Source organism: Calypte anna, chromosome 4 (assembly GCF_003957555.1).
Source record: "Calypte anna isolate BGI_N300 chromosome 4, bCalAnn1_v1.p, whole genome shotgun sequence".
NCBI lineage: Eukaryota > Metazoa > Chordata > Aves > Apodiformes > Trochilidae > Calypte > Calypte anna.
In genome coordinates, this window is record NC_044247.1 from 106,653 (window position 1) to 124,588 (window position 17,936).

Consider the following 17,936-nt stretch of genomic DNA (forward strand, 5'->3'; position numbering starts at 1 on the left):
GAGAAACCTTTGTCTTGGTGCTGTGTCTTGCCAAAGCTAGAGAGGACATCAGAAGGGAACAGGCTGCATCCTTAGGATCAGCAAGGAGGTAATTTAAAAGGAATTAAGTATTGAGGGAGAAATTGTAAAACATGGGACAAGACAGTACCAAATTACCCCCGTTTACCTGGCTAGGCGACACCATGACCAGGCAGCTGGTGTTCCCATGGTGAGCAAGACTCATCGTCTGCTGAAGCAGGGAAGCTTCAAGCAAGCCTGAGGAGTGGGGTGTGTGTGGACACATCCACCTTAAGATTAGGGTCTCTTCCCTTCCACCTCCTTATCCAGTAATGGAGGTGACAATCAAGTGTCTTGTTTGCAGGTCAGAACAGCTCCTGAGGGTGAGGAGAAGGGTGGGGGAAACTTCAGTTTCCAGAATTCCTGCACCCTGTGGTGTGCCCTGGTGCTAGTGAGCAGGCTTTACCAAGAAACTTCCCCTTTCTTTTTACCAGCAGTAGCATTATTCTGCAGTAGTCTTGCCCCACCATGAGGCTCTTATCTCTTGTTGCAGAATGTCTGTAAAGCCTTATTAAGGCTTATTTACATAACCCCCCTCATGTGCCAGGGAAAACACTAAGGAGAGAACTTCATTTAGCAATGTAGTTAATTTCTGTGGTGTTCTTTGTCCTGGCACGAGGGGCAGCATATCGATTTACCCACTGTACGGTGCCACTCATTGAAGAGCTGCATGAAAAGCCTGTCCATATCTTTTGGTGGAGAAGAACACAAATACTAGCACAGTTGAGTAGGGGACAATCCAGCTGGGTGACTCATGGCTTGCTCAGGAGTGCATTTGCATGATAAGTGAGGGTGTACCTGAAAGTGGAGCTACATTGTTGATTCCTGGCAGCTATGACACCTGTCAGACCTGTTGCATTTTGGCTATATATGTAGGCTTATAAGTAGCTGAAGAAAGGTGTCCCAGCTGTTGTTTATAAATAGCAACAGGCCTTAATGAGGGAGAAGGATGACTACAATACATCTCCCACTTCAGACCACTCAGATGCCCTGTCATCTTTGCATGTGTGTTGTGCAGAGGAGGCAGAAGGCTAAGGCACTGGTCATCTTCATGTCCACCTGAACTTGCCTCTGACAAAGTCTCTGCCACCAGTGAGATCAGTCTGGCTGGCTGGGGCTCTTGGTCATCATCTTTCTTACAGGTCGTCAAGACGATTGGTCTGAGAGAGGTGTGGTTTTTTGGACTTCAGTATCAGGACACCAAAGGCTTCTCAACATGGCTGAAACTGAACAAAAAGGTATGCTTGCTCCAAGCTTTCATTTATTCTAGGTTCCTTTCTCACGAAGGGCAGGGGCAAATTCACTCTCTGTACTTCTATCAGGGATCTGTTCTTGCCCCTCCACACACCTGAAGTACTGCAAGATTAACAGTTTGCCTTGCCTTCTATTCAGTCTGCACACCCCTCCCCAAGGAGTCATGGTGTCAAGCCTGGTCCTCCTGCACCCAGTTCTGTTTGTTGTCCAGGAAGATCTGTTATCAGAATCTATTTTTCCAGTAAGATGCTGAGGTAGTGCTTGTGTGAGCACCTTGGCTGGAGTGAAGCCTGGAAAGTAACTTGACCTAGCACTGATCATAAGTAGTGGGTTGTCGTAAGTCCTGTGGGGAGATGTGATGAGGTATTTAGCAGTAAGGAACTGAAAATTCTTGCTTCTCTGCTTACTCCCTTCTCCACTGGAAAGGAGAGTTTGTTTTTTTTTCTAATGCATCTTCCTGTTCATGATCGTGCTCCCCTTACTTGGTATGTAGGCTATAAAATCTGGTAACTCTGTTCCAGGTAACAGCACAGGATGTACGCAAAGAAAGTCCCCTGCTTTTCAAATTCCGTGCCAAGTTCTACCCAGAGGATGTGGCAGAAGAGCTGATCCAGGACATCACCCAGCGCCTTTTCTTCCTCCAAGTGAAGGAAGCAATTTTGAATGATGACATTTATTGCCCTCCAGAAACAGCCGTCCTTCTGGCTTCTTACGCAGTCCAGTCAAAATATGGAGACTTCAACAAAGAGGTGCACAAGACTGGCTACCTTGCTAGTGACAAACTTCTCCCACAGAGGTAAGTAGACCTGGGTAGTCTTAGGCCTTCTTTGCCTCAAAGGATTTGGGATTTCTGGGAGAAAGGTGTCTTGATTGGAATGTTTAGAATAAAATGTAGCTGGGTGTATCTCTGAGGATTGTGATATGTTTGTTTAATTAAGAGCTTTAATCTTAAACGTGCTATTGCTAATGAAGAAACTCTAATCAGAAGTAGTGAGGGAAGCTCCAAAACAAAGCAGAAAAAAGAAATTAATGCTACAAGGCGAAGCATAACTCAATATAACTTGCCATTTGTCAGCAGTCTGAATACTGACATACTGACCACAGTGTCTCTAACTAGCCTTATAATTAAATTATATTACCTGGAACATTTTTGTAGGGGAATTGTGATGCCCTACTTGAGTACTTCATGAAATATTGTTCAAGAGTGATGTGACTGTGCATAAATGTGGTGGCTAGTCTCAAACATCCCATATATGCTTTCTAGAGTTCTGGAGCAGCACAAGCTTAACAAGGACCAGTGGGAGGAGAGGATCCAAGTGTGGCATGAGGAACATCGAGGAATGATTAGGTAACTGATGCAGTGTGAACTGCTGTATTTCAAGTAATGAGATACATGCTAGAGTGTAATATATGCCTGCATACAAAAATCTGTAGCCTGCTACTCAGGATGAGTTAGAGTTCTTCAGGTTATTCTGAATTTGCAGCACTTGTATCTTTTGACTTGGGTGATGCTTGTAGCCTTTGCCAGCTTCTTGCTGCTCTGCCCACGTGGGAAGGCAGCACCTTCTTGCTCTAATGGCTCAGGCTCAAAAAGGAATATCTGCTTTTTTTTGTTCATGCTGCAGAGAAGATGCAGTCTTGGAGTACCTGAAAATTGCACAGGATCTGGAAATGTATGGTGTGAACTACTTCAGCATTAAGAACAAGAAGGGCTCTGAACTGTGGCTAGGTGTAGATGCTCTTGGACTCAACATTTATGAGCAGAATGACAGGTAATAAACCTGAATTAATATTTTCTGGAAAAGTCTTTAACTATACTAAAATTTCTATATAATTCTTGGCTGGGTTTTTCTTTCTTTCTTTCTTTCTTTCTTTCTTTCTTTCTTTCTTTCTTTCTTTGTTTTGTTTTGGTTTTTGGTGGGTTTTTGTGGTGCTTTTTTTTTGGTTTTTTTGGGGGTATTTTTGTTTTGTTTGTTTGGTTGGTTTTTTTGGTTTTTTTTGTTTTTTTACACTGCCGGAGCAATCCAGCAATCATAAGAGGTGCTACTTTGGGCCAAAAACTGAAACCAGCAAGTCTTTTCAAGCTAGTTTTATTTGTATCCCTAGTCTTCCTGCCACACATAGATTCTCTAGTTCCGTTCCTCTTAAAAAAAGAAAAGTGTGATTGAAAAACTGCTTCTTCTGTTTGTTTCATTTGCATGGCTAATTTTGTTTGCTGATTCCAGTCAGAGTAAGAGTACTTAAACATGTGGGCAGATTTAGTAGAATGTTGAGCTTTACATTTTAAGGCAAGAATCTGGAATTACTTGGGTCTCATTTCTTTGTTTTTGGTTTCTGCAGGCTAACGCCAAAAATTGGATTCCCTTGGAGTGAGATCAGAAATATCTCATTCAATGACAAGAAATTCGTTATCAAGCCTATTGACAAGAAAGCACCAGTAAGAAGCAACATTCAGTTTAAACTCATGGCTTCTTAGTTGCATGATCCTTAATGCTTAACACCATTTCTGGCATAATCAGAACATTACACTTGATGTGGATGGCCAGACTGTTGCATTAAATAACTAAGTGGGAGAAGTCACAGCCTGGGCATGTCTGGAGAGCCAGCCCCTGGTGGTGTTTGTAATGTCACAGAGAGGCTGATCTGCTGTGTGCACCCTGTGCTGTGCCATGAAACCCCACACACTGTAACAGCAGGTTGGGCTTGTCAGCACTGTGTGTGTTTGTAGACTGAAATTCATTCCTCAGAGTAAGGTGTCTAACTACTGCTGATGGTTTAGATGCCATTAAGAAAAGCTGGCTAACAATTCTAGAAAGGTCTGGCATCTTGGAACAGGTCGTATATGCAGGGTGCTTTTTATGCTGAAGGAACATGTCTAATGATGCTTTCTTCTTCTCCCAAGGACTTTGTATTCTATGCCCCTCGGTTACGGATTAACAAACGAATCCTGGCACTTTGCATGGGAAACCATGAGCTCTACATGCGCAGGCGTAAACCAGATACCATTGAGGTGCAGCAGATGAAAGCACAGGCTCGGGAAGAGAAGCATCAGAAACAGATGGAGAGGTTGGTAGGGTTCTGAGTAACCTGGGCTTTGGTTGATCCCTGCACAGCAGCATTGTGTGATGGATGAATTGGTGGCAACACCTTTATATGCTTGACCTTCAGTAGATCTAATGGGATGATAAAAATGGCACTCATCACAAATATGACCCAGCACAACTTTTCTGTAGTTATGTTCTGTCTGTCCCTTTGATTAGACTAATGCACATCTTGATATAGGGAGATTTCCTTTATAATGTTGCTATTGTGACCTTGCCATTGAGATAAAGGGGCACATCTGGAGTAAAATTCATCAGCTGGGTGCTGTAGTGCACATCTTGTATGCTCATGGCTTCACTGGGAAGAGTTTGAGTAGTTGTTAACTTGAAATTGCATTATGACTTCCCCCTCATCAGAGCACTGTTGGAGAATGAGAAGAAGAAGAGGGAGTTGGCAGAAAAGGAGAAGGAGAAGATAGAGCGTGAAAAGGAGGAGCTGATGGAGAGACTCAAGCAAATTGAGGAGCAAACCAAGAAAGCTCAGCAAGGTGACATGAAGTATTTCAGTATTTCCTTAGCTGTACAGCCTGAGTGAGAAGGGTACAAGCAGTGAAGCTGTGGGCATCTGTGAGCTGTTTGATTCCCCAGGATTTCATGCTAACTGATGTTAGGGGCCTGGTTTTGCCTTTTAAAGCTGAATGTAAGCCCTCCATATGCAGTTCCTGAAACAGGACTTGAATTAAAGACATGGATGCTAACCAAGATGCCTCTCTGGCAGCAAAAGTACCTTGCAGTTGCTCCTGTGCTGGCTGAAAGCTTTATCCCAACACATCTGTAGAGGAAGGAGTCAAAAATTGTAGCAGGTGCCACACCAGCCAGTGCGCTGGTATGATTACTATCTAACTGCTTGACCAGTTTCATAGTGTGGTGTTGCCCAAGCCAGGTGCTGTATACCTCTCTGCATTAAAGGATGTAATTTTGGGATGGGTACTTCCCCATAAATCAATCGGGCAAGTAATCTGTTGGCTTGGAACAGGCCTGACTCTTAGTCTTCCAGCTCCAGATACAGTGTGAAAAAGAGGAAAGAGGGCAATTGTTGGCATCTCTCCTTTACCTGTTCCTCTAAAAGAAAACTCTCATCCAGAACTTAGGTGTAAGGGCACTTTCCTCTTCTGCCATTCTTTACTTTGTATCTCTTCAAATATGCTCCCCTATTCTTTCAGAACTGGAAGAACAGACCCGCAGAGCTATGGAGCTGGAACAGGAGAGAAAACGAGCTCAGGAGGAAGCAGAGAAACTGGCTAAAGAACGTAGAGAAGCAGAAGAGGCAAAGGAAGCCCTATTGAAAGCATCCCATGATCAACAGAAGACCCAGGAACAGCTGGTAAGTGGGTGAGCTGGAAATCAGGTAGGGAACATAGTGACAGGGTAGACATCTTGAAGCAAACCAGGCTCCAAATACAGTGAGGAAGCATCATTTGGTTCCACATTTGCAGATGAACTTGTACCTAAAAGCAAGCATACAGTAGATCTTGATTGCTGTGCTTTATGTCATTGGTTTTTTTGTTTGTATTTCTTTTTTGTGATGCTGGGAACAGAGAGTAGAGCTTACTAATTGTTTTTGCTAGTTTGGATTCAAAGAATTGTGTTCTGCAGATCTGTTTGTAGGAGAAGAAAATCAAATCAAACCAAACCCACAAGGAAACCTAAAACCTTTTCTGACTTGCTTTTTACTTGTGTCATGAAGAAATTGGTGGGGCTGAAGTTTATAGGAAGGCTTTCTCCTTACTGAAAGATGTTAGAGAGATACTGTTTTTATTCAGGATTTGGACTAAATGCTTTATTGAAGAAGTACTTTGGTTTTGTCTCTGCTCAAAAGCCTTTCTTTTGCAGGCTGCTGAGATGGCAGAACTCACAGCTAGGATCACGCATCTGGAGATGGCCAGGCAGAAGAAAGAGAGTGAGGCCCAGGAGTGGCAACAGAAGGTAAAGTAGAATCGGAGCCAGTGGCAATACACCTTGTGGAGTTTCTTTGCATTCTGTGTTGTGACCTAAAATAATGCACTAGATACCATACTAGACTGAGTGTCTGCCAGCTTGAGGCTGTTGTAAATGCCTAGTTTTGCTTTTCTTGGTGGGATGAGTGTCATATGCTACCTCCAGGTAGATGTATCTTTACTAAGTAGGCCTATTGCCCATTTTCCATGAATTTAAACATTCTGCTGGCTAACCCTTCAGAGATTTGAAGAATGTTTTGTAAATGCTTGTGGCTGAGTAGCTTTGGAACATACTCCTTCAGTGTGCAAGAGGTACAAGGTGTCCTGTAATGAGTGAGAAGTCTCTTGCGCCTGGGATTGTTTGGAGTATCTGACTGCGGTCTGCTCTTCTGCAGGCACAAATGGTGCAGGAGGACCTAGAAAAGACCAAAGAGGAGTTAAAGACTGCTATGAGCACCCCTCATGTCACTGAGCCCATGCACTCTGAGAACGAGCATGATGATGAGCAGGATGAGAACGCAGCAGAAGCCAGTGCCGAGCTGCGGTCAGAGGCCACCATCAAGGACCGCAGCGAGGAGGAGCGCACCACCGAAGCTGAGAAGAATGAACGGGTCCAGAAACACTTGAAGGTAACAAGTTGGCAGCAGAGAGAGTGTGTGTCTGGGTGCTACTTCTGTTCTTCTTGCAACTAATTGCAACTGGGAGGTATTACTTCATATTTAAAAAAAGAAAAAAAGGGGAGGGGGAAAGGGATGAGCCTGATCTTGACAGCTGCTTATCTGCTGAGTAGAGACTCAGGTCTTGTCTCATGGCACTTGACTTCCATTTCACTGGGAGAGGTGAAAGATTTTCAAAGGCTGCCAAAAGCCAGCATCTGTCAGACATAGCATGCTTATGTAAGTCTTGCCAGCCATCTGACAGCTGTTCATAGTCCTGGCTTCAGTAAATCGGAGAGCTTGGTCCCATTTCTGTCAAACAGATGTAACTGTCTGACTGGGTTGCATTAGAAAACCCTGAGAACAGCCCATTAGGGGTTGGCAGAGATGGAGAGATGGCACAGTGCTTTACCACCTCCTCATAAGAAACTTCAGTTTCTGATGTTGGCTCTTTCCAAGGATTTTGTTCCACTGCCTAGCTGGCAGCAGGCTTTGCTTGTTCTGCATCGTGCTGTGGTGGTTATGCACAGGCTGAGTGATACGTGCACTTTATCTTCTGCAGCAAGTTTGTTTTGTTGGTTGTTTTTTTGTGTTTTGTTTCTTTTTTGTGGCAGGAGCTTAGTAATTGCTCGAATTCTGTGAGATGCTCCTGTTGTCTTTAGGGATCCCTCCATCCATGTGACTGTACTTCTAAAAGCCCATCATGGACAGTCTTTCTTACTCTGCTAGAAAAAAATGAATAGGGCGACAGACTGTTTTCTGCCTTCAGGTGTTGGGGGGAAAAAATACTAACAACTTCCACAGAATCACAAAATTGTTCAGGTTGGAAGGGACTTCTGAGATCATCTAGTCCCACCTCCTTGCTCACTCAGGGTCAGCTAGAGCAGGTTCCCCAGAACAGTAAATGTTCAGGCTTACCTGTTTCTTGTCGCCATAGAGATTGAATCTTTAGGAGGCTCAGCAAAGAGCTGATCCTTGTCCAGCTCTGAGTCTGACGTGCTAACCCATTGCCATCTGTTTCACCTTCTCTGAAGGCTCTTTCCTCAGAGCTGGCAAATGCTCGGGATGAAACTAAGAAGACCGCCAATGACATGATCCATGCTGAGAACATGCGTCTAGGCCGCGACAAGTACAAGACCCTCCGTCAGATCCGGCAGGGCAACACCAAGCAGCGCATTGATGAGTTTGAGTCCATGTAAACTCTCCCCTGCACCTGCTACCCTGCACTCTCTTCTCCCCTCTTTCCCATCCTCTCCCATCAATTCACTCATAATCGTGCTACGCTGGAACCACTACAGAAGAGTGACCATGGTCTTATGTATCAAATTTTGGGCAAATGCCGGAGTTAAGCAACAGAAGAAAGAATAGTACGTACTTTTTTCCTGGGGTGGCTTGGGAAAGCAAATATGAATTGGGGCAAATCTGAAATTGCTTGGCTTTGGGTAAAGTCTCACTACGTTTAGTTTTGTGTTGCTTACTGAAGTGGCTGTGTTGCTGTCCTCTCCTGTTTGGTGGGGATGCTAGCAGATACTTCTACTGAATTATGTAAAGTGCTAACAGTTTGACACTGTGCCTTCCTACTAATTTGTACAAGCTTCAGTATTAAGCTTAGTAGCCGGCATCTGGATTTCTGAATCAGGTAGTTGAGAAAGGGAGGCTGGAGCTTAGAACAAGGGTTGGAGGTAGAATATGGGCTTTTATTTCTAAAAGACCAAAGCTTTTTTCCTTCAAACATAAGCAAACCAAACAAGATTCTATGGTGTTCTTGCTGGTTTAACCTTTTGTTGTTTAATGATAAAACTGAATTTCCTAATCATGAAGAGGCCTTGGGAATCTTCCTACTGATGCAGAGTGGTTTGGAGCCTCAACTTCCCCACTTTTCAGTTTTGTCTCTGGTAAATGGCTTTGTTTACTGTCAGTGGACTGACTTGAATGTAAGCAGTGAGGCAGAGATAGCTAAAGAACACTGCCTTCCTTTTTTGGTTTGCTAATGGAAACCTAGAGGGGAAAGTAGAAATGTTGAAAGACTAAAAATTCTTATACCTTCCCTTCCTGAACCAGTGTATTTCTAGTTGTATGAATATGATTTCAGGTTTTTCTTCAAGAGGCCTTTTTAGCACATGGTCATTGGTGCCTTATGACTGTACAGATCTACTGTAGCTCAGATGTCTTTATACTAGATGCAATCATTAAAAAGTGGTCAGCATCTGGGGACCAAAAACTGCTCTTGTATTTGCATCATGTACAAGACTTCATCTGTCTTCCTGGCTTCAACCAGCCTTTAAGGGGAGAGGATCATGAGAGATTTGTCCAATTGCTGCCTTAATCCTCAATAACGTTCTGCCAGATCCCTGGCTCATGTGCTTTTCCTCCCCCAGAAGGATGCTTTGCCCCTTTGTAGCTTAGAGAGCACAGAGCTCTGTCTCTTACAAGTGGGGCAGTCGCAGTTGTGAGACTAGTCCTGAGGGCTGTTTGTACCACTTGTTGTAATAACCATCGCCTCCTGTCTTCCAAGCTACCCATGCTGTAGCTACCCAGACTCCTTCTTGCTATTTCTTGGGAGGAAACAGCCATATGTGCTCAGGGTTGAATGGGATTTTGCCTTGATCTTTCAGGGAAGGAAACATTAGCATTCAAATGCTAACTCAAATAGCCTTTTAAAAATGGATTCCGCCTGCAATGGAGTCCTCTGCTTTGCCCTCCTTGGATTAGCCTGTCCCTACAGGAAGTCATCAGGCTAGTCTGTGATTTATTTTCTTGCCTACTGTGATCCTAAACCTTGTGACTTGCTCAGTTTTGTGGATTCCCCCTTTGCATGGTGTCATGTTAATGGTGGTAGAAGGAAACCATCTGAATACTAGAGCATTTTCATCTCCCTGCTTGATGAAAAAGGTAAAGGGGGACTGTGCCAAAAATAAATGTGTGTGATAGTGTTAACAACTTGCAGTATTTCCTTAAGAATTCCTTGGGTTGCTGGAAACAACCTTACCAATGCTGTATTTTTTAATTATTTTTTTTAAGCAATGAGTCTGTGTGGAGATCCACACAAGTACCATCCAACCCCTGTTAGGAGCATAGCTTAGCATGCTGCTTCTGAACATACAGATAAGTCATGTGGGAGCCCCTTTTCTCCTCTGGACACAGCATGCTTCTGGGGGACACACAACATGGTGAGCTCTTTGTTGGCCAAACCCACACACTTCAGTCTTTTTGAAAGTCGCTAATGAAAGATTACAGATAAATTGGTCAGGACTGATTTGGATATTTCTGTATTGAAGGGTTGTTGGCACTGGCTCCACATGAGCCTCGTTACTGAGGCAACAGACAGCCTTTACACTTCTGTTTTGGTGCTTTAAAGCTGGTTCTCAGCACTTCTGCTCTGACTGTGGCAACTAGTGATGCATTTTGGGGGAGAACAGCCCTTATTACACTTCAACAATTTCCTAACAAGCTGATGTATGGTGCCTGGAATATCTGTTCAAATAATAAAACAAGTAAGCCTTTTTGCGTTGATGGGTCACACAACACTGCTGAACTTGTGTATTGTGATGCTGGCATGACTTCTGTTTCTAGGTTTGCTTTTTTTTATCGTTCTAATTCCAAATGGTCCAATATAGGAATGGAACGGCTTGTGCCAGTGAGTCTACCCAGCTCTTTGTAGTTGTTTCAGCCCTGCCTTCTTCTTAACCAGTATTATATTCCAGTGGTATCTAATGATATTTGATTTCAATACTTCTAGCTATGCACAATTAGAAAATATTAGTGATGGGATGGTGGATGTGTTTATGGTCCTCCTTCCCTTGGAAATGTATACTGTATTGTAAAGAAATGATATTTTGCAAGAAAACTAATGTAAGAAGCTTTCAGTATTACAGTGAGATTTGTAGACATGTTTTTTATTTGTTAGAATACAGTGAATTGTTTTTCTTCCTCTCCATGTTCCAGTTCAATTGGATAACTACTCCTCTGGGGAGGGAAGTACTTTATAAAATGTTTGCCTGGCTTGTTTTTTTCTTGTTTTATTTTTTGTTGCTGTAAATTATGTTGAGGTTTTTGACCAGTCTTTTTACTGGATTATAATAGAACATCATTTCCATAAGGTTGTGGAGAAATTCATGGGTCCATGTACTTATCTGCAGAGAAAACCTGGATATTAAAGCTTTTTTGTTTTTTCCTGTTTGGAGGAGTTGTTAAAATCCATACCTTGTCCTTCCTAAAGTGCCAATAAAGTTCACAGAAATTCAGCTGATGGTGTCTGCCTGGTTACTTAAGACTTGCTTTGAGAATAGTGCTGTCTCTCCAAGCTAAACTGATCTGCCTCATAGCTCCTGAGAGGTAAGCCCTGTAGCACTCTTGCACATAAGGAGATCTGCTTGCATCCTGGAAAGAAACTACTTGAATAGCATCCCTTTCCCCCTCCTCAGCCCTCCCAGCTGTCTGACTGGAGCTGGCACTGGAATTCACATGTTTTTGTGGAGAAACTCAGTACAAGTTTGTACTGTGTTGAATGTGCAAATGAGGAGGAAGTGGAGCTGCTGTTAGAACTCTCCCCTGGTGGTGCCTGAGGTGCCCATGTGCACCCACGAGCATGTCAGTGTGCAGAGGGTGGATCGATGCTGCTACTTGCACTCAACATCCTGCTGAGACTGTCTCTGCCTGTGTGCCCACAGCTAGTGGCTTAGCTTTTCTGGTGAGCACAGCTAGTTGGAAAATTTGCAAGCACCTGTGATTGCTGTTGCCTCTGGCTGTGCATAATCTTTTAAAGAAATACAAGCCTGAGCTGGTCTTCAATCATCAAGACTGCCTGAAGAGTCAAGGGGATGTGGAACATACTGCTCTTGAGCTGGGAGGTTAGGCTGAGGTCTGTCCATATCCCACGTGCAACAGTACTGCCCTCCCATCCATCTTTGAAGCATCCTTGACTGACTGAAGGAGAAGCAGCTGCAAGGGAAGGTTGTGGCTGGGGCACTGTAACATCTTAGTGGCCTTCACCCAGGCAGGCAGCAGCTGCTTTGCCAGAGGTGCTTCTGTCAAGGAGGTCTGTTGTGAGTTCATCTTGTTTCTTGTGTTGCAGTGTTAGCTTGTATCTGACAACTGTATTACTGCCCTCTTTCTTCCAGTGGTGAAAATTTGGCTCCAGCTCCTTTTGTTGGTAGTGATTCTCAGAAGGTTGCCAAACATCTAGAGAGAGGGCAGAGCAGGCAAACAGTCTTGTTTGAGAGATGTAGAAATTGAGACACATTTGAGTCTTACCCCTTAGACTCCAGTCTCAAGGATGCAGCATCTGAGGCTTGTTCACCCTTGATTTGATAAAATGCCCCAGTATTGAAGCAGACAAGTGTCAGTTTGCTCACCTGGCTGACACCTTCCTGTAAATGTTTCAGCTCACTCATGCATGAGGCCAGCTAGTTTCTGACTTCAGTGTGATTTCTGTCTCTTCCCTCTGTTGCAGGACAGGCTGATGCTCCTGATTCTTCCTGCTCCTTTGCAGAGTAACTTTTTCCTCCCTTAATTTATTAAATCTTGATTCCAATGTTAGTGGAGTTAATCTCACAACTGCAGAACTGCAGCATCACTAAGACTATGTTAATGTGTATATTGTTAACTACAGAATTACATGGCAGTTTTCATCTGCTTTCAGAGAGGCAGCAGACTTAATATGGTACTTTTAAAACTTCCATCTAGGGTGTTTTGAGAGCCTCAAAGTTGACTAGAAAGCTCTTCTGGTGAGAGCTGGTTGCAGAGGGTGTCTTCTGCCCAGAACCCTTCGCATCAGTGTTGTTCCTACTTATACCAGGGGACAGTTGTCCCCTTCACTGCTTCTCCCCTCCCTGCAGGACTGTGTGTGATGCTCTCAGATCCGACTTCCCTGTATGGTGGCCTCTGTCTCGTACAGGGTGGCATTGACCTGTCACTTGCTGTGCTCTGAGTGCCTGGCAAGGGAGAGAGAGGTCAGTGCCAGGCAAACACACAGTGTCCTTGCTATGAAAACTGCTGCGTATATATCTAGTGTATCTCTCAACTCAAGGTTTGCTGGAGAGATAAGATACTTTGTGGTTTGTTTGGATGTGCTGCAGCCCCTTCCCTTACGTCTCTCATGGCCAGTCTGGCTTTCCTTCCATGGAAATGACAGAGCCAGAACTGGGCTGCCTGCTGCATCCCTTTAGCACCTGAAAAGCCAAGGTAGGACTGGGAAGAGTCTCTCAGCTGCAGAGGCTGCACAGAAAGAAGGTTTTTAAATTTAGGGGTGAGCTGCAGCCCTGGAATTTGGTTTTGAAGGCTGAGGTATTCGGGGCAGCTTGTAGGAGAGAACAAACCACCTGGAAAAGCAAGGAGTGAGGGGCCATAGAGTGGGGACACTGGAGCTGCTGGCCTGGACAAAACATCAGGGGCAAATCCTGCAGCAGAAAATGATGTATCTGTGGGATGAGTAGGGGCCAGCATGATGCTACGAGATCTCTACTGCAGCTCTCTCACTGGTCTGTTCAAATGCTTGGAAACTTGCCTCTAAAACCTCATTGGACTGAGGAATAGGATCCCCATCCTCCCTTATGGAAAATACTTGTACTCTTTCATGCCTCTTCCAACCTGAAAGCTTTGGGTGGAAAATTTTCATTCTGGGATGAAAAGCCAAAACTTTCCAGTTATCTTCAAAACTATAAAGCCACTTCATGTGTATGCTTCCAGCCAGTTCTCATTCTTATGCTGTAGTTTCCCTCCCCTGTACAGATAGATTAGAGTCCAGTTTCAAAGGGTTTTGTGTATATCAGCTACTAATACATCAGTGCATTAAAAAACTTAAAGCAAACATCCCACCAAACGGTGAAGTGGTAATTTAATATTAGTGACAAATCAGAATCCTGAGATAAGAGCTGTTCTCATACTCCACAAAAAAGCAGGAAGCAAAACTGTCTCCACTGTTGTATTTTTTTGTCCTCAGGGGGAAATTTATTTACCTTGGAAAGGAGGGTAAACTAAGCTAGTGACAGTATTTCTGGGAATAAATTTGTTTTCTTCTACAGTAGTCTCACTAGTGTGGAATATGAGCATGAAAGGAATGACTTATCTCTGCCTTTATGGCACTTTACAGTAGAGAATTTAGCAAATGTGCAAAGTATAGCTGCTCCTCACCACCATCCTGTGAAATAAGTGAATATTTGCATTTTAGAGCTAGGATCCTGCAGTACTGGGGAAGGCAATGGTGTTTCTGGACTGCAGTGAGAATTGTCGTGCTCCTATTCCTGAGGTAGCAGCTGTCAGTGCTCCTGCCCAGCTGTCACCTCAGCTTGTGACCCCTTGTAACGTCAGACATTGCAATGAATGCTGCTCCTGAAACTGGTTCCTCAAAGGGGATTCTGCAAGGCAAAACAAGGTGAGCATTGCCCATGTACTGGTATGTGGAGGTGGTGCTCATATTGCCTCACCCAGTTCCCATGAGCTGATGGGTTGGATATCACCAAACTCCAAGGACAATCCCTCTGTTCATCTTTCCCTCCTCTTCCCTGCCTCCACCCCCCAGAAGGCTGTCCTAGTTTTTTCCTTTGCTCCCCCCACCTCCCCTACTTCTTTCTTTCTTTCTTTCCCTCTCATCTGTACCCATAACTCTTGATCTGACTGGCCTTGCAGCAAAGGACAGCCCAGGAGACACGGAGCAGGACCCGAAGCAGCATTGGTGGCTCAAGGCATGGCGGGGCTCCTGCGTCTCTTGCGAGGTGGACTGAACCTGAGCAAGATCCGCTTTGTTTATCTCTGTGGGGAGAGTGAGCAGCATTGTGCATCAGCTCAGCAGCGGTGGGAAAGAGGCTTCAGCTCCACCAACAAGCTCCTGGATGCTCATGGGGAGTTGAGGTGGGTAGAATGCAGAGCCCTGGTCAGGAAGGTGCTTGGGAATGCCTCTACATACATTTGGTCCCTGCCATGGTGGAGCACTGCCAGCTGGTCATTCCAAAGGGCAGACTTGGGCCTCTGTAGGGGTCTGGCTGGCAGAGTCCCCTGAGAGGCAGACCTGGGGACAGAGGAGTCCTGGAAGGCTGGACATTCCCGAAGAAGGAAATTGTAAAAGCATAGGAGCAGATTGTGCTGTGTGCTGAGAGGATGGGGCTGCCTGGCACAGAGCCCTCATCTGCAGTTCAGCAGCAGCAGCCACTGCAGGCTGTCTGTTCCTTAGGGATAATTCAGAGAGAGGTTGCATTTCTCTGAGAAAAATAAAGGGAATCTGTAGATCTCTCGGACTAGTACAGTCTGGGTAGATTGCAATCTGCTAGATACTGGGAGAAAGACCCAACCAACCTCACAGAAAATACAATACAGCATTGTGCTATCTGATCTTAGACAAAAGCTGCACTGATAACTCTGGTTAATAGGATTTATGAAGGCTTGGTAGCAACAGGGTTTCTTTCTAATTGGATTGTTGCTTTTGAAGCTATCGCTGGCAATACTTTGGGCATCTTGCTGTTTTGTATGGCCTTGGAAAGTATCTTTTAGGGAAAGATACCATCAGGGAGAAGAACCTTCTTGAATCCCCTTTCATAAGTTCTTTAGGTCACAAAAAGCTTGAGAGGTTTTGTTTGTTTGTTTGTTTTGTTTTTAACGGAGTAATTTCTTCCTTCTGGAGCATGGTCTCAGTGCTAACTTTGCATCTGTTTTCTTAACCAGGGGACCTTAACCAGACTAATGGCCCAGGCACTGTTTTCTGCTCAAGCTCTGAAAAACAGGAAGCTGGCCTCCTCAGGTGAAGGTGCAGCTGCCCCTGTGCTCTGCTCCTAGCAGACACAACTGAAAAGAGTTAAGAGCAAAAAATAGTTTCACCTTTTTTCTCCACTTTCAAATTCTGATAGAGTATGGGGATTGGCTTTCCAAAGAGATAATTGTTTGGAATTTTCTGCTCCTGAAGTCTTGCTGATGAAATCCATGTGACAACATTTTAAGAAATAGTATCCTTAGTCACTGAGAGAGCTATTGTGATGATTTTCAGCAGATAAATGGGCTTAGATCTAGATGGTGATTGTGACTTCTGTGAAGTGGAATGGACAAGACCTGCAAACTTAAAAGAGGAGAACATTTCAGACAAAAGACCTCAGGGGAGAGGGTGGGCTCACCTGATCTTTTGCAAACTTGTCTTACAGCTCTGCAGACCAGGTGACAGTGCATTTTATAAATCGGGATGGAGAGCGACTTACAGCCACAGCCAAAGAAGGGGAGAGTTTGCTGCAAGTGGTAGTCAATCAAAACTTGGCCATTGATGGGTTTGGTAGGTGTTGCACAAGTATATGTGCTCTCAGGATCTATGTGTTTCTGCTGGGTACCTAGGAATTGTGCAGCTGTACACATGCTACTGTGTTCTCATGAGCCCATGGAACAAGCTTCCCCAACAGCTGCTTGCTAGGCTGGCTTGCCACACTGAGATGTCAGTGTGACCCTCCCAGACAAAAAGTTGGCTGAAAGTACTGTTTCCTGGCATCTCTCTTGACTGCTCCAGATCTGTAAAAGGACATTTCCTCTGTTCCTGGAGATGTTCTCTCTCACCCCCTTGTTTTTTCTGATTTGCTGATTTCTTCACTAGGTGCATGTGAAGGGACATTAGCCTGTTCCACCTGTCACCTCATCTTTGAGAAAGACACCTTCCAAAACCTGGGTGCCATCTCAGATGAAGAGCTGGACATGCTGGACTTGGCGTATGGCCTCACTGAGACGTAAGCCTCCCTGCTGACTGTGGTAGATTCTCAAGCCTCTGAGGCAGGCTCACGGCACTTGTTCTGTGGTAGGGTTGTGCCTCTAGAGCTGCTTTCTCTTGGGGCAGAGGAGACCTTAAGGAGGAACTTTAGTGAAAACCCAGCCTGGACCAGACATCCCAGTGTAGGGGAGGAATTTTTTCCTTTACTGTGGAAACAGATGAGCCTCACCTAAAGTTTTCTTCTCAGATCTCGCCTTGGCTGCCAGGTGTGTGTTAAGAAGTCAATGGATGGTGTGACTGTGCGGGTCCCCATGGATGTATCGGACATCAGGAAGCAGCTCGAGGTTGGAAAGCAAAGCAAACAGTAACTGGGAATGGTTACTGTACAGGTCTGATACCTGTTTTAGGTGTGGCTGGGTACTTAGCTTTTGGTTAACGCTTGTTTTGGCTGGCTCACAGCAGACTGCAGAGGTCTGGCTCAGTATAAATGTCTGTTGGGCAAATCTCGTCTTTAAACCAAGGCTAATGGTAAGGCCTTTGGTACATGTTTCAAGTGCTTAAATACTCTGCTGAACAAAACAGGGCTTAAGTGTATGGCTTTACATTTCCCTGGGTGGGTGACAGTAAACATCTGTTCTGTGTGGGACTCACCCTCTCCTTTGAAATCGAAGGAATTCTGCTATTCTAAGTAACTGCTGGGAATTTTACAAGGCTTGGCTCTTTAACTGTAGAGCAGATTTTTCCCAATTTGGGAAGCTGAAGAGAGAGTTGTTCCAAATACAAGACAGTATGCTGATTGGCCTAAGGATACAGGCTGAGTCAGGTTAGCAAGAGCATCTTGATAACCATTTGAATGCTGACATTTGCTGTAAGAGGGAACCACTTTTTATGAATTTGGCATGTTACGTGTCACTGAATTGTTTTGTACCATGATCTGCCACTTCTTCCAAGTATTAATTTTTCCCATTGCTGTAATACCAAAAACATAAAATAAAATTATAAAAATCAAGCTTTTAGACATAGGATATTCACTTTCCCAGTAATATGAATGTGGTTGGAATAGAACGAACTAGTGTAAAATCTCCTCTGCGCCAGCTGGAGCCCTTGGTGATCCTGCAGCTGCTACAGACACACACAGGGTGGGGCAGGAGGGGGCAGCTCCATTGTGCCCTGGGTGACATGGTGACCCACTGCTGAATGCCTCCTGCCATGCACTGACAGGAAAACAAGTTGCTCTCAGAATTAGGTCATAATTCCT

At 44.5% G+C, this 17,936-nt stretch overlaps 2 protein-coding genes across 3 annotated transcripts in view; both read left to right on the plus strand.

Moving 5' to 3' along the window:
* Positions 1 to 11,249, plus strand: part of MSN (moesin) — a 35,548-nt gene extending 24,299 nt beyond the window's left edge. The window contains exons 3-13 of one of the 2 annotated variants that reach the window (XM_030448877.1): positions 1,200 to 1,295; positions 1,833 to 2,107; positions 2,576 to 2,659; positions 2,937 to 3,083; positions 3,652 to 3,748; positions 4,214 to 4,377; positions 4,770 to 4,900; positions 5,576 to 5,736; positions 6,246 to 6,338; positions 6,745 to 6,978; positions 8,040 to 11,249. In XM_030448877.1, the coding sequence (XP_030304737.1) occupies positions 1,200 to 1,295; positions 1,833 to 2,107; positions 2,576 to 2,659; positions 2,937 to 3,083; positions 3,652 to 3,748; positions 4,214 to 4,377; positions 4,770 to 4,900; positions 5,576 to 5,736; positions 6,246 to 6,338; positions 6,745 to 6,978; positions 8,040 to 8,204 (1,647 nt within the window). In that variant the 3' untranslated portion in view covers positions 8,205 to 11,249. The remainder of the gene's footprint in view (positions 1 to 1,199; positions 1,296 to 1,832; positions 2,108 to 2,575; positions 2,660 to 2,936; positions 3,084 to 3,651; positions 3,749 to 4,213; positions 4,378 to 4,769; positions 4,901 to 5,575; positions 5,737 to 6,245; positions 6,339 to 6,744; positions 6,979 to 8,039) is intronic. The other variant, XM_008501190.2, reaches the window with a different exon arrangement.
* Positions 11,250 to 14,215: 2,966 nt separating this feature from the next.
* Positions 14,216 to 17,089, plus strand: LOC103535157 (adrenodoxin). Its single transcript, XM_008501188.2, has 5 exons — positions 14,216 to 14,377; positions 14,632 to 14,853; positions 16,131 to 16,255; positions 16,568 to 16,697; positions 16,926 to 17,089. Exons 1-5 carry the CDS (start codon positions 14,322 to 14,324, stop codon positions 17,044 to 17,046), a joined length of 654 nt encoding a protein of 217 aa, XP_008499410.2. The 5' UTR covers positions 14,216 to 14,321; the 3' UTR covers positions 17,047 to 17,089.
* The last annotated feature ends 847 nt before the right edge of the window (positions 17,090 to 17,936 follow it).